We start from the raw sequence: 15,095 nt of genomic DNA, 5'->3' as shown, positions 1-15,095 counted from the left end.
AAAGGATCTTCTTTAATAGGATCTCGGGGCCTCAATTTCCCTTGTTGCGTGTGCTGGGGCAGGAATCTTCCTCTAGGAATGAGGAAGAGAGAGAGACAAGAGAAAGGCATGGCCTTTCTGCCCCACTGTGCTAAGCCCCCAGCCAGGGTCCTCCCGGAAGCCCAACCCCTGCCGCGCGCGGCCTGGCGGGCAGGAATGGAGCTCGGTCCCTTTAAATCCCGCCGAGGAACGCCGGAGGGCCGGGCCGCGCCATTCCCGGATCCGCCGGCTGGGAATCGCTGGTCCCCAGCGCGTCCTGCAGCGCTTCCCGCGCCGCGCCCCCAGCCCGGTGCGCCGGCTCTGTGCGCGGGTGCCTGGGCGGTCGGGAGAATGAGCCGCATCTACCACGACGGCGCGCTTCGGAACAAGGCGGTGCAGAGCGTCCGGCTACCAGGGGCCTGGGACCCCTCCGCCCACCAGGGGTAGGCCTGGGCGCACGGCCTCGGGTCGGCCTCATCTGCCCCGGCTCGAACCCCGCTCCAGGATCGGGGGATGGGATGCGGGTGGAGAAAAACTGGGGTTGCCAAAGCCGCCTCTCCGCCTCCAGTCCACCCCTCCCGGCGCCCCTGCCACCGCGCCCGCCCTGCGACCCCATGACACAGATCGGCTTAAAGCTCCCCGCATGTCCTCCTGCCCTTGAGAGAGGGTCCCGACCCCCAGACAGGTCTCGGAAGGCTGTGCTTCGCCTCACGCCGACCTCCGGCCCTACCCCACCCCCATAACTATAAACTCCAGCTGCTTGCCGCGCTGCTTTTGCACAGGCTCATGCGCTGCCCCAGAAGGGACACTGGCCGTGCTGTGGCGGGAACAGCGGGCGTGCTGGTCCAGAGCAGGGCCTGCCTGGGTGAGGAGGATTTGGAGGGCCAGGCCCTGTCGTCACAGGGTTATGAGGCAGAACGGACCATTCCATTTACAATTGCACTAAAGAATTGTGCTAAGTGAAATAAGCCAGACACAGAAAGACAAATACTGTGTGATCTCGTATGTGGAATCTATAAAGGGGTGGAACCATAGAAACAGCAGAACAGACCGGGCGCTGTGGTTCACCGCTGTAATCCCAGCACTTTGGGAGGCCAAGGCAAGTGGATCACTTGAGGTTAGGAGTTTGAGACCAGCCTGATGGTGAAACCCTGTCTCTACTAAAAATACAAAAATTAGCGAGGCGTGGTGGCAGGTACCTGTAATCCCAGCCATCTGGAAGGCTGAGGTATGAGAATCGCTTGAACCCGGGAGGTGGAGGTTGCAGTGAGCCAAGATTGTGCCACTGCCCTCCAGCCTGGGCAACGGAGGGAGACTCTGTCAAAAGAAAAGAAACAGTAGAGCAGTGAACAGTGATTGCCAGGGGATAGTGGATGGGAGTGGGGATGGGGGTGGGGAAATGATCAAGGGTACAAACTTTCAGTTACAGAATAAACAATTTCTGGGGATCTAATGTACAGCATGGGGTCTGGTGGGTGTGTTCATTAATTTGTGGTAATCATTACATAGTGTGTACTTAAATCATCGCGTTGTGCACCTTGAATATATAGTCTTTGTCAGTTAAATATTTAGAAAAATAATTGCCCGGGGGGGTGGGGATGGATTGGATAGAGACAAGTTAGGTAGAGTTTTCACTTCCCACTCCCATCCCTCTTCCACTGTCATCTTCAGCTGTCCCCACCCTTCTCCATTTCTGTGGATGCAAAAAAGGAAGCCTCCAGGTTCTGCTTTTATGAAAACCAGAGTCAGGAAGCCAGGGGTCCACTTCCCCTCAGTGAAGGACTGTGTGATCTTGCGCTAGTCCCAGACTCCTGAGTTTTGGGTTCTTCACCTCTCAGAAATAACCTTTTCCTCGGATTAATGACCACCTGGATATGAATGAGAACAGGAATATGAGAGTGTTTAAAAACAGGTGGAAAGGGAAAATAGCTTATTGCAGCTTAGATACCTACCCTCACATTTGGCCCAATAAAAAAGTAAAATATTTTATATTTAGTAAGCACTTAATAGCTTACAAAACACCTTCACACACATGATCTTGTGTCATCATCAGAGGAGCAGAGTGAGGTGGCTGTTTTCCTCCCCATTTTGTAGATAAGACTGAGACTCTGGTTCCAATAACTCCCATTGGCCTTGTAGGAGGGGGCCGTAACTTGATCTTAGGACAGCCTGACAAGGTTCCTCCTGGCATCTGGGCAATGCCCCAGCCTTTGGGACCCTTGCAGGGTTGGAGACCCCTGTGTAGGAAGCACGGGGAAGGGAACTGCTCAATACCCAGCCTGCTCAGGGTTGGGTGAATAGGAGACACAGGTGAGATTTCCTGAGGAGTGACAGAACCGACTATCCTTTCTTTCCCATTCATCCCCAGGGGAGATGGTGTCCTGCTGGAGGGAGAACTGATCGATGTATCTCGGCACAGCATCTTGGACGCTCATGGCAGGAAGGTGAGGATGCTTCCTCAGTGCTAGCTAGAAGGCATTGACTTCACGGTCGTTACCCACTGTGGCATCTCCTTGTGCTGGGTCCTTCCAGTGCCATAAGTGGAGATTCTTGATGGGCTTAGAAAGCAAGTGGGAAGTAGGTCAGGAGATTTACAGCCAAATGGGACCACCAGCTGGAAGCAGAATAGTTTAAGGCTGTGTTGGGCAGCAGACAGGTGGGAGGGCCTGTGTTCTTGCCAGAAGAGCCTGGGTCATGGCTGAGAAGGCGGACCAGGCCATAAACCCCAGTCTTGCCTGAATGTAAACTCAGACACTGTCTGGGGCTTCAGTTCCCATGTTGATGTCCTGGCTGCCTTTGCCCTCTCAGCCTCCTGGGGTCATGCCCCGTGTCACCACCCCATCTCAGGTGTCTGTGGATACACCTGGCATTCACCATCCACTACTAGCCTGTGTCTTTTTTCTGAGTGCTAGTTCTGACTTTCCATTCCCCTTTCAAATAGCCCCACCTAGATGTGCTGACCACCTTATCTCCTTGGTCTCTATAACTGACCTTGGTCTCTAAAAATGTCCCCTCCAGTAGGGCCAGAGCCCTGGTGCTACGTGGAGCCTGCATGTCCCTCCTATACCCCACGAGAACACTCAGCACTATTTTCATGTCAGGTGGTATTTTGCTGTACCCTCCCCTCCTTAGCACACAGTCAGCAGGTGGGAACACCCCTCAGAGCCCCTAACCAGCCTGCCCAGGAGAGCCCAGCAGTGTCTCCATGCTGATATGGGGCTTACTTGCCTCAGCTGCCCTCAGGCAGGGCCTTCTCCTAGCCCCTCTTAAAACTTGCCTCCTCTGAGTTCCATTCCTGGTGACGGTTCAGTTGCCCTCCCAGCCACCAGGCTGCGAACCCTCACTGTCTCCTCCCCAGGAAAGCAATGCCAGGTCCCACTGGGCTCCTCCCTTGCCCATTCCTCCCCCTCCCCTGCCTTCCCTTCCTCTTTCCATGGCTGCTTACCTCAGATGGGCCCTCAGCCTGTCCTGATAAAACCTTGCACCTGTCCCTCTGCCTTCTGGCTGTCCCCAGAGCTCATCCCTGCCCTGCTGCCAACAGGACAAATGTCTTTCCAGAAATACATATCTGAGGGTCTCACTGCTGCTCAGAAACTTTTCAGGATTCCTTGTCCATCAGATAAAATCCAAACTCCAAATGCCAACTCAAGGCCTGTCCTGAACCAAGCTCACTTGCTTTCCCAGCCTGGGCTCCCAGAAGGCCTCCAGGTGCCCTGTGTGGCTCAAACATGCACAGGGGCCTCTTGACTTTTATTTCCTATACTGTCCCAGGCTTTTAATATTCTTCCTACGGCTTCTTATTCCCACAGTTGGCAGACTTCCTCACCCTCCAAGACTTCATCTTTATTGATTCTACCAGGAAGTGGCCACCTGTTCTTCAGGCCCTGGGAGCATTTCACCCACCTGCCTTGAACAACTGGCAAATAGCATTTACAGCACACTTCACACTTGGCACTGTGCTTGCCCTTCTGTTATCTCGTTGAACCCTCATAATATTCTTAAACACAGACATCGCGTTATCCCCATGTGATGGGGAAACTGAGTGGCTTGTCCCACGCACTGCATCTGCTGGAAGGGGCAGAGTGGCTACCCTCACCCAGGGCTCCTTTTCAGTGCCCTTTCCATTGTACCTTGGCAGTACCCATTCCTGCTGCATGGTATTTGGGGTCCTCGGACTTGGGTTATGGATTTTGTTTTGTTTTGTTTTGTTTTTTTGAGATGTCACCCCGGCTGGAGTACAGTGGCATGATCTCAGCTTATAGCAACCTCCGCCTCCTGGGGTCAAGCGATTCTCCTGCCTTAGCCTCCTGAGTAGCTGGGATTACAGGAGCATGCTACCACACCTCGCTAATTTTTTATATTTTTGATAGAGACAGAGTTTCATCATGCTGGCCAGGCTGGTCTTGAACTCCTGACTTCAAGTGACCCACCCACCTTGGCCTCCCAAAGTGCTGGGATGACAGGCATGAGCCGCCTTGCCTGGCCGAGTTATGATTTTCTTTCTTTTTTCTTTCTTTTCTTTCTTTCTTTTCTTCTTGAGACGGAATCTTGCTGTGTTGCCCAAGCTGGAGTACAATGGCATGATCTTGGCTCACTGCAACCTCTGCCTCCTGGGTTCAAGCGATTCTCCGGCCTCAGCCTCCTGAGTAGCTGGAATTACAGGCACCTGCCACCACGCCTGACTAATTTTTTGTATTTTTAGTAGAGACAGGGTTTCCCCATGCTGGTCAGGCTGGTCTTGAACTCCTGACCTCGTGATCCACCTGCTATGGCCTCCCAGAGTGCTGGGATTACAGGCGTGAGACACTGCGCCCAGCCCAAGTTACGGTTTTCTGTATATACTCTTGGTCTTTGGCTGTGTGGAAGCCCTGGGCTTGCCCTGTTAGGAACTTCTAGCAGGGCTCATTATATGTGGCAGGTGCTCTTGTGAACCCATGAATGAATAAATATTTGGTGGGGTTGGGGCGTCTGTCTAGCTTGAACATCTTTTGGAGCTGAGGTGGGCTTCCAGGGTAGATGTGAGGTTGGCGGGGCTGCAGCCAGAGCCCAGAGTGTGTGTGTTGTGGGATGAGGCCGCCTCCCTCACTCTCTGTCTGCCTGGCCCCAGGAGCGCTACTATGTGCTGTATATCCGGCCCGGTCACATCCATCGCCGTAAATTCGACGCCAAGGGAAATGAAATCGAGCCCAACTTCAGCGCCACCAGGAAGGTGAACACGGGCTTCCTCATGTCATCCTACAGTAGGTATCCTCTGCCCTTCCTCCCTCCCTCAGGGCCCTCCTGCAGTGTGGCAGCCTTTGTCTTCTGAGCCTCTTGGCCCCTGGAAAGTGTCTTCTCATCCTGCTTGATGCTGAAGCCCCATGTGTGGCCTGAGGCTTCCCCACCCACTCCTGGGGCTGGACTCCTTCCTGCCTCCCATTCACTCAGAGGATCCCCGTTTCCTCCCCCTCCATCCCAGGGAGCAGGCTGGCCTTCCCACCTCCTGCCATTTCCTGTGTCTGGCAGAATCACCCACAAACCTGGCTTTGGGCTCTAACTGCCTTTGTGCAGAGCCCAGGCCAGGCCCTAGGTGGTCTCCGTTTTACTGCCCAAATCCTCATTTGGTTCTGGGCTCTTAGTCCATGCGTGTTATATAACAAAATAGCTTAGGCTGGGTGATTTATTAACAACAGAAATGTGTTTGTTTATTGTATTCTTAATTTAAAAATTTTTTATTTCTTTGTGCATTTTTAGTGGCTGGATTTTGCTATGTAGCCCAGGTTGGAGTATAGTGGCTATTCTCAGGTGCAATCATAGCGCACTACAGTCTTCAAGTGATCCTCCCTCCTCAGCCTCCAGAATAGCTGGGACTGTAGGTGTGTGCCACCGCACCTGCTTAAGAACAAAAATGTCTTGCTTACAGTTCTGGAGGCAGGGAAGTCCAAGGTCAAGGTGCCAGCAGATTCGGTGTCTGGTGAGAGCTTGCTTTGTGCTTCAGAGACGGCGCCTTCTTGCTGAGTCCCACATGGCAGAAGGCAAGGCAGCTCTGTCTTCAACCTCTTCTGTAAAGGCACTCATCCCACTCATATGCCATGACCTTCTCACCTCATAAAGGACCCACCTCTTAATACTATCACGTTGGTGATTAAGTTTCAACGTATGATTTTTTTCTTTTTTAAAAAAATTGTAGGGTGAGTGCGGTGGGTCACGCCTGTAATCCCAGCACTTTGAGAGGCCGAGGTGGGTGGATCACTTGAGGTCAGGAGTTTGAGACCAGCCTGGCCAACATGGTGAAACCCCGTCTCTACTAAAAATACAAAAATTAGCTGGGCATGGTGGCAGGCGCCTGTAATCCCAGCTACTTGGGAGGCTGAGGAAAGAGAATTCCTTGAACCCTGGAGGTGGAGGTTGCAGTGAGCCGAGATCCCACCACTGCACTCTAGCCTGGGCAACAGAGTGAGACTCTGTCTCAAAAAAATAATAGTAATAATAATAATAATAATAATAATAATACTTTTCAGTGGCCACTTTACTTCTAGGCATTACGTCCATACTCCGTCAGTGGAGGAAAGACAGCTGAGTTTGTCTCTTTGTTTTTCTTTTCTTTTCTTTTTCTGTCTGAGACAAAGTCTGGCTCTGTCACCCAGGCTGGAGTGAGTGGCTCGATCTTGGCTCACTGCAACCTCCACCTCTCAGGCTCAAGTGATTCTCCTGCCTCAGCCTCCTGTCAACATATGAATTTTGGGGGATACATTCTGACCATAGCAGACCCTCCATGATCTTGTTCTTCTTCCTAATTTTGTCTATGGTAGGGCCTCTTTGCTGTCTGCCCCTGGGTGAGAAGGTTTTGAGGTTGAGTGGGACGCCATCACTTTATTCATTCATACCTTCAGTTACTCATTGACTCTCTGAACATTAGGGATCATCTATATCATGTGCCAGCCCTTGTGCCACATACTGAGGGGTCCAGGGATGAACAAAACCCAGTCGTATACTTGAAATGTTCTCGGTCCAGTAGAGGAGATAGAGAGGCCTGGGCCTGGATCCTGTGAAGGGTGCTGAGCCCAGGCAGGCATGACTGGGGACGCCCTGGAGCAGGGAATACCAGGACTGAATCCTGAAAGATAAGCAGAGGTCAGCCAGGTGCCAGGGATTTGCAGGGTGTTTCAGAGAGGCAGAGGGTGCCCAATGCCTGGAAGTTGAAGAGTTCCTGACCCAGGTATGAGAAGCCATGCAGGGCAGGCAGCAGGAAGAGCAGGCACTGAGGAGCTCAGCTCTAACCGAGGGTGCAGGGCAGCCCTGTAGTGAGTGGTTTTAAGTAGGCAAGTGACATGATCAGGTCTGTGTTTGAAAATCCCCAGGGAGGCAAATAGCCTGGAGCCCAGCGAGGCCTGTGAAGAAGCTGTTATGGTCACCTAGGACAGAGATAAGAAGGCCAGGATTAAGGACCTGTCAGTGGGGGTGCAGAGACTGGAGCAGCTCAAGCTAGAGGAGGCACAGTGGCCTGTTGGCTTGGCTATTGGGGAGGAAGAGGAAGGAGTCGTGATGACACCAGAGGTTGGGCATGGGTGCCAGGCTCAGGGGAATGGAGGAGTGAGAGGTTTGTGTAGAGGAGATCTGTTTGGAACACACCGAGTTTGAGTTGCCAGGAGCACTGCTGGGTAGAGGTCCACTGAGGCCTTGGAGGACAGTTCTAGAACTTGGGGAGAGAACTGGGCTGCAGCACATTGAGAGTATTGAAGCTATGGAAGTGGACCAAGTTACCCAGGAGGAGAAAAGAAGTGGGCCCAGGAGGTTGTCTTGGGAAACAGCAACAACGGGAGGTGGATGGAGAAGGAAGAGCAGGAGATGGAACCACTGAAAGGTCCGAGGGATGGGGAAGGTGTCATGTCTCTAAAGCCCCTTGAAGCCAAGGGGAACAGGCGTGAGGAGCTAACAATGGGGTCAGGCACTGCCCAAGGGTTAGTTAGGTCTGAGATATGGAGCATCCAAGAGGTTTGCCGGTTAAGAGCTCACCGGTGACTCTGGTGGGGGTACATGGGGTCTGGAGCAGTAGGTGTCAAAGCCAGAATGCAGGAAGGCCTTGAGGAAAGGTCAAGGAGTAGGGAGAGAGAGACAAGTCCTCAGGAGGTGGGAAGGGGTCTGCAGCCCAGATGGAGGAGCTGGCTTGAGGCAGGAGGAGAGGCCTCCTGTCCTTTGAGACTGAAGAAAAGAGGAGATGTTTTGTGTGGTCAGAAGTGAGTTGATGGCTTGGCGTGGTGGCTCACGCCTGTAATCCCAGCACTTTGGGAGGCTGAGGTGGGTGGATCACCTGAGGTTGGGAGTTTGAGACCCTCCTGGCCAACATGGTGAAACCCCGTCTCTACCAAAAATACAAAAATTAGCCAGGTGTGGTGGCGCACACCTGTAATCCCATCTATTCGGGAGGCTAAGGCAGGAGAATTGCTCAAACCCAGGAGGCAGAGGTTGCAATAAGCTGAGATTGTGCCACTGCACTCCAGCCTGGGTGACAGAGCGAGACTCCATCTAAAAAAAAAAGTGAGTTGACAGGTAAGTGGTGTCAGGGAAGTGAGAGGCCCCACTTGATGGCTTCTGTTACCTTGCAAAGAAGGTGAGATGCTCTGTCTAGCCGGTGTCGGGCAGAGGGCTGAGGAGAATGGAGCGGTCCTGTGGGGGCAGCCACCTGTGCAGTCCCAGAAGGCATCCCTGACAGAGGTCGGCTGAGGTTGTACCCCATGAATGAAATGTGCTCCATGAAATGTGTTCATGGGTTGACTGGGATGTTCTTCAGCAAAGTGCAGCCACCTGGGCTTGGCGTGGCGCAGGCAGCCTGTGGGACAAGCTCCGGGATTGCTGTGCTGGGGCGTGGCCTTGTGAACACCCAGCCCTGTGAGGCTGGGCCCACTTCACAGTCCAGGAGTGCCCCTCCCCTAATCCAGCACCTGGATTTAGGACTCCTCCCTTACCCCACGAACTCTGCCAGGAACAGGAAAGAGGAGGGGGACTACCAGAGTTTACTCCTGGTTCCAGTAGACCTCACCCCAGCCAAGGAGACCCTGAGGGCTTGGACAGAACCCTTCCTGGCCACCGGGGTCTCAAGATGGAATTGTGTTGGGGTGCTTTGAATCCTGCCTCCTCTACTACTATGTGACCTTGAGCTAATTACTGAACTTCTCTAAGCCTTGGTTTTCTCATCTGTAAGATGGGAATAGTGAAAACATATGAACGCTCACTGAGGCGTCCACATGCCAGGCGCTGTGCTACGTGCTTTATTTCCTTTATATGTCATGTCAGTCCTGTCAGGTAGGTACCGATTTTATCCTATTTTTCGGGTACAGAGAGGTGATGTAACTTGTCCAAGTTATTGTGGAGCCCAGATCTGCACCAGGCTGCCTGTCCCCAGCCCATGCCTGTCCGCCTCTGCTGTGGAGTTCCTTGTTGAGGACTCGCAGAATGGGCACCGAGTCCCAGCCTCCGGGTGACTGAGCTTGGAACCACTCAGCCCTCACCTGGCTCTTGAGAGGCCCTGCGGAAGTGCTTGCTGCCACAGTGATAATGACCCTCCTGTGCTCTGTGCCTGCAGAGGTGGAAGCCAAGGGGGACACTGACAGGCTCACGCCCGAGGCGCTAAAGGGGCTGGTCAACAAGCCAGAGCTGCTGGCACTGACAGAGAGCCTCACCCCCAACCACACAGTGGCATTCTGGATGCCTGAGTCGGAGATGGAGGCAATGGAGCTCGAGCTGGGGGCCGGGGTACGGCTGAAGACTCGGGGCGATGGTCCCTTCCTGGGTGAGCAGTGCAACCCTCACTGTGGCCCACCATTCCTGTGTGGCCCATGGGAGCTTTCGGCCTCCCTAATGTCTAGAGCTCATGGGAGCAGGCAAGGTCTGGCCTCCGTGGGGACACAACCAAGCCCCGGAGATTTACTCCTAAATCCCTGCACAGGTGCCCTAGGGCCATTAGGCTCAACAGCCTGGATCCCCAGGTGCCACCCAATCCCATGGTTCCTGTGAGCGACCTCTCCCCACCATACCTTGGGGGTCCCACCCAGGGATTCACTGACCACATCTAGGCCTGGAAAAAACAGTGGCTTAACTCAGGCCTAGGGGACCCCACCACAATGGGCCCAGCCCTCGCTATGTTTCCACCACAGGGACAGAGGACATTCAGCTTCATCTCTTCTTTCAGATTCACTGGCCAAACTTGAGGCTGGAACAGTGACAAAGTGTAATTTCGCTGGTGATGGAAAGACAGGGGCATCCTGGACAGACAACATCATGGCCCAAAAGTGTTCGGAGCGGGCTGCAGCGGAGATCCGAGAGCAGGGGGACGGGGCAGAGGACGAGGAGTGGGTAGGTCAATGGGGAACTGTGCACCTGGTGTTGGTGCAGTTGAATCTCCTGGCAGGAGTATGGTACATACTGGTTGAGGTTATGGCTAGGATGAGAAGATGACAGAAGAATCTTACCCCCCAGCTTTAGTGGAATTCTGTGAAACACCTGGGAGTGTGTTAGCATCAGGAAAATTCCTTTAAGGTATGAAGAATGACAACCTGGGACCTTCCTTGTAGGTGGCTGTGAACCTAACTATGCCCCAAAGATTCCCAAGTGGTAGGAAGAAGGGGGTGCAGAGGGATATTAATGATGATCATTAAGTCTCAAAACATCTCTACTTCAGGTGAATATATTAACAATGCTGAGGCAGTTGAACAACTGAATGCGTAGTTTTTCCTCCTTTGGTTTGGGCTGCTTGCCTGAAGTGTCTGGAGAATGGCTGACCTGGTCCTTACTGGTTTTTCTTTTGCTGAGAGTCAGTCCCCTCATTGATCCTCAGCCTATTCACAGTTGCTTTTCTTTTCATTTCTTTTCTTTTTTTTGGAGACGGAGTCTTATTCTGTTGCCTAGGCTGGAGCGCAGTGGCATGATCATGGCTCACTACAGCCTCAAACTCCTGGGCTCAAGTGATCCTCCCACCTCAGCCTCCCAAAGTAGCTGGAACTATAGGCATGCATCACCATGCCTGGCTAATTTTTTTATTTTTTGTAGAGACAATGTCTTGCCATGTTGCCCAGGTTCACAGTTGTTTTTCTGAAATATATTTTACCCAAAGAGTTGAATTGATGTCAAAAGGCCCCCAAATGCACACTTATTATTTTATTTTATTTTTTCGAGATGGAGTTTCACTCTTACTGCTCAGGCTGGAGTGCAATGGTGTGATCTTAGGTCACTGAAACCTTTGCCTCCCAGGTTCAAGTGATTCTCCTGCCTCAGCCTCCCAAAGTGCTGGGATTACAGGCATGTGCCACCTTGCCTGGCTAATTTTGTAGTTTCAATAGAGACGGGGTTTCTCCATGTTGGTCAGGCTGGTCTCGAATTCCCAACATCAGGTGATCCACCAAAGTGCTGGGATTATGGGCTTAAGCCACCACACCTGGCCTCAAAATGAACATTTAAAGCAAAGAATTCACAGAAAAATGCTCTATCTAGGTGATGGAGATGATTTTTGCCAGAGAAAGCAAGGGCACGCAGATGAGAGTGTCTGAATTCCTTTTTGTCTTCATAAAGCAAGTCTTGGACTGAAAAACAGTCTAAGAGCTGTTGGAGCTGCCAGGCCAGCTCTAATGAGGGTAGGCCCAGGCAAGCACTCATGGGCCCCGCAGGTACCACGCGATTGAACCCTTGTTTGTCTGATAACTTGCAGCGATGTTTATGACATGTGCTCTCTCTGTATCTCTTTACCCCTTGGATTTCTCCAGGATGACTGAGGGATGTGGCTGCCTCCGGGGGCACCAGCACCTTCTGTAGCATTGTTGAGAATTTCTTCCATGAACTTCTACTCTGGAGCTGGAGAGAACAGTCAGCCAAGTCTTACCTGGTTCTTCCCCACAGCCACCTTGGAATACTCTTTGAACAAGCTCTGCTAAAACCAAACCCATGACCACTGTGTTGGTGGTGGGGCCCCATGCTGTGGCTCACGGAGGGCCCCTCCCTGCATGTGAGTCTAGCCTTCCTAGACATTACATGATGACCCTTTAAAAAAAAATTAGAGGCCGGGTGTGGTGGCTCAAGCCTGTAATCCCAGCACTTTGGGAGGCTGAGGCGGGTGGATCATGAGGTCAGGAGATCGAGACCATCCTGACTAACATGGTGAAACCCCGTCTCTACTAAAAATACAAAAAACGGCCGGGCGCGGTGGCTCAAGCCTGTAATCCCAGCACTTTGGGAGGCCGAGACGGGCGGATCACGAGGTCAGGAGATCGACACCATCCTGGCTAACACGGTGAAACCCCGCCTCTACTAAAAAATACAAAAAACTAGCCGGGCAAGGTGGCGGGCGCCTGTAGTCCCAGCTACTCGGGAGGCTGAGGCAGGAGAATGGCGTAAACCCGGGGGGCGGAGCTTGCAGTGAGCTGAGATCCGGCCACTGCACTCCAGCCTGGGCGACAGAGCGAGACTCCGTCTCAAAAAAAAAAAAAAAAAAAAAAAAAATACAAAAAACTAGCCTGGTGTGGTGGCGGGCGCCTGTAGTCCCAGCTACTCGAAGGCTGAGGCGGGAGAATGGCGTGAACCCGGGAGGCGGAGCTTGCAGTGAGCCGAGATCGCGCCACTGCACTCCAGCCTGGGCGACACAGCGAGACTCCGTCTCAAAAAAAAAAAAAAAAAAATTAGAGATGGAGGTCTCACTGTGCTGCCCAGGCTGGTCTCAAGTTCCTGGACTCAAGCGATCCACCCACCTCCACCTCCCAAGGTGGTGGGATTACAGGTGTGAGCCACCGCACCCGGCCTCATGTTGACCCTTGCCCTGGATAGCAGCCTGGTTTTTGGAGGCAGGTGGTGGGAGAGACCCTAGGGCAGCCGGAGAGTAACTGGACCTGGTATTGGTGCAGAATGGGGAATATCCCTTGTCTAAATGCAGAGCAGCTGAGAGAAGTTAGCGGGGCTCTTCCTCTGTTCTCATTGTTTCCTGCTTTCCTTCCCCACCGGCCCCCTCCTTAGCACTCCATATTGTAGCCTCTACTATCCAGCTTCAAGCCTCTGTGTCCCCTGTACCTTCCCCCCGCCTCCCAAGTTGCCAGGTCTTTATTCCCCCATTGATCCCATGCCACCTCGGGGGTTCCTGTCGTCTGACATCCCTGGCTGCTTTCCTGGTAGATGGCATTCCCAGAGAGGCCAACAGCGTTCCCAGAGAGGCCAACAGTGTTCCTAGGTGTGGCTGGCTGGTCTGCATCTCTCAGACTCACTCTGCCAGGCTACAGTTTTGAGAATACCTTTTTTGTTGTTGTTTTATACCTGGAGGACTTTTTATGAATGAGCAAATCTTCAGAAAGGAATTCCTCCACCCTTACTGGGTTATTGTCAGGTGTAAACAGCCTTTCAGCTGAGCAATGTTCCTAGGAGAAGGAAGCCATTTATCTTGGGTCGTGAACATTGCCTTTTTGGGTGGTATACCCACACCCAGATCTGTGAAGAGACCTGGAGTTGAAGTCTCCATGTCATCAGGACTTTGGCATGTGGATCTTGCTTGACTTGGGAAAAGAGAGGGTGGTGGTGAACTAATAATTATGGAGTGCCCCTAATGTGTCAAACACAATGCTGGATGATTTCCATGATAATAATGACTCATACTTGTGCTAAGCACTTGCGATATCTTACTTGTCACAACAGTCCGTGAGGTACTGATTATCCCCATTTTTTCATGAGACTAAAGCTCAGAGCTCTAGGATAGTATACAGTGGCAAGAGGAATTTACACCCAAGCACCCAGATTTCAAAGCCCACATTCTTAACTACTGGACTATTCATATTACAGAGCAGGAAAAGGGTCTCAGAGAGGTTAAGCAACCTGCCCAGAGTCACACAGCTAATGAGTAGCAGAATCAGGATTCAAACCAGAGCTGTCAAAAGCAAATCTTATGTTCCTTCCACTGTCCCCTGCTTCCTTACTTTTAAGAAAGGTCTTGGAAACGGGGCCAGAAGACGTGGTAGCCACTTCACTGGTGTTCTGTGTCTGAATGGGACTTTCTCACAGGCAGGCCATGCTGGGACCTCAACCATGGGGGTGGCCAGGGAGGTGGTTGAGCAGAAGGATAGCTCGGGACACTGACTGGGGGTAGAGTCACCCAGTGTCTTTAGACATCCTGCTGTCTAAAGCACTGTGCCCAAATGGTATGGCAAACTTATATGGACAGGTCACCATTCCAAACAAGGAGGCCCAGTGTGTCAATAGGAGAGGTCCTAAAGCAACAAAAAAGGCGGGGTGTCTTGGAGGGGCTTCAGAAAGGGAAAGGCCATTGTGTCTGGAGCTCAGAGAATGGGGGCTGGTGTTTGAAATGAAGCTGGAGATTGGGCATGGCATCCTCACGCATTTGGGGACTTTACCCTTAACATCCTGGAAGCCAGTGATACCATGAAGAGTGAGATCTGATCTATGTTTCAAAGGTCACTTGACTACAGAGCAACTGGAGGTGAGGAGCTCCTTTAGGAGACTGCTGCAGTTGCCTGGGTGAGAGGCTAGAGGGTTTGGGCTATAGCAGTGGCAGGGGAGATGACAAGAAGAGAATGGTTTCAGGGGCATTCAGGGGGCAAAATCAACAGGACCTGGGGGGAGACGAAGGGGTCAAGAATGATGCCCAGATTCTGGGTGAGTGGCAGTGCTGTGGTGCACAAGTAGTGATGTTATGGTTCTGGGTGACCTGCTGTTTAGGAGGAGCCCAGCCTGTGGCTAAGAAGTATAGAGAACTGAAACCAGCTCCCTAGGGATGGGAAAACCAAGTGGGCTGATGATAAGAACAGGGCCCCAGGGCCGGGTGCAGTAGCTCACGCCTGTAATCTCAGCACTTTGGAAGGCTGAGGTGAGCAGATCACTTGAGGTCAGGAGTTCGAACGCAGCCTGACCAACACAGTGAAACCCCATCTCTACCAAAAAATACAAAAAGTAGCCGGGCATGGTGGCACGTGCCTGTAGTTCCAATGCCTTGGGAGGTTGAGGCATGAGAATTTCTTGAACCCAGCAGGTAGAGGTTGCAGTGAGCTGGGCGACAGAGTGAGACTCTGCCTCAAAAAAGGAAAAAAAAGAAAGAAAGAATAGGGTCCCAGGCT

General features: G+C 52.3%; 1 protein-coding gene across 2 annotated transcripts; it reads left to right on the top strand.

Moving 5' to 3' along the window:
- Positions 1–251: 251 nt before the first annotated feature.
- On the top strand, positions 252–13,647 carry ARPIN (actin related protein 2/3 complex inhibitor). Of its 2 annotated transcripts, none has more exons than XR_013395975.1 (6): positions 252–461; positions 2,387–2,462; positions 5,126–5,258; positions 9,581–9,824; positions 10,105–10,350; positions 11,754–13,647. XR_013395975.1 is itself a non-coding variant. In XM_015142998.3 (6 exons), the coding sequence occupies exons 1-6, from the start codon at positions 370–372 to the stop codon at positions 11,760–11,762; spliced, it is 681 nt and encodes a 226-aa protein (XP_014998484.1). In that variant the 5' UTR covers positions 252–369; the 3' UTR covers positions 11,763–13,647. The 2 variants fall into 2 exon arrangements, 1 of the variants encoding a protein (XP_014998484.1); XM_015142998.3 differs by having other exon boundaries at positions 9,581–9,787; positions 10,187–10,350.
- The last annotated feature ends 1,448 nt before the right edge of the window (positions 13,648–15,095 follow it).

The sequence above is a fragment of the Macaca mulatta genome, chromosome 7 (assembly GCF_049350105.2).
Source record: "Macaca mulatta isolate MMU2019108-1 chromosome 7, T2T-MMU8v2.0, whole genome shotgun sequence".
NCBI classification, from domain to species: domain Eukaryota; kingdom Metazoa; phylum Chordata; class Mammalia; order Primates; family Cercopithecidae; genus Macaca; species Macaca mulatta.
Note: the sequence above shows the minus strand (reverse complement) of the source record. Positions and strands in the feature narration are given on the sequence as shown.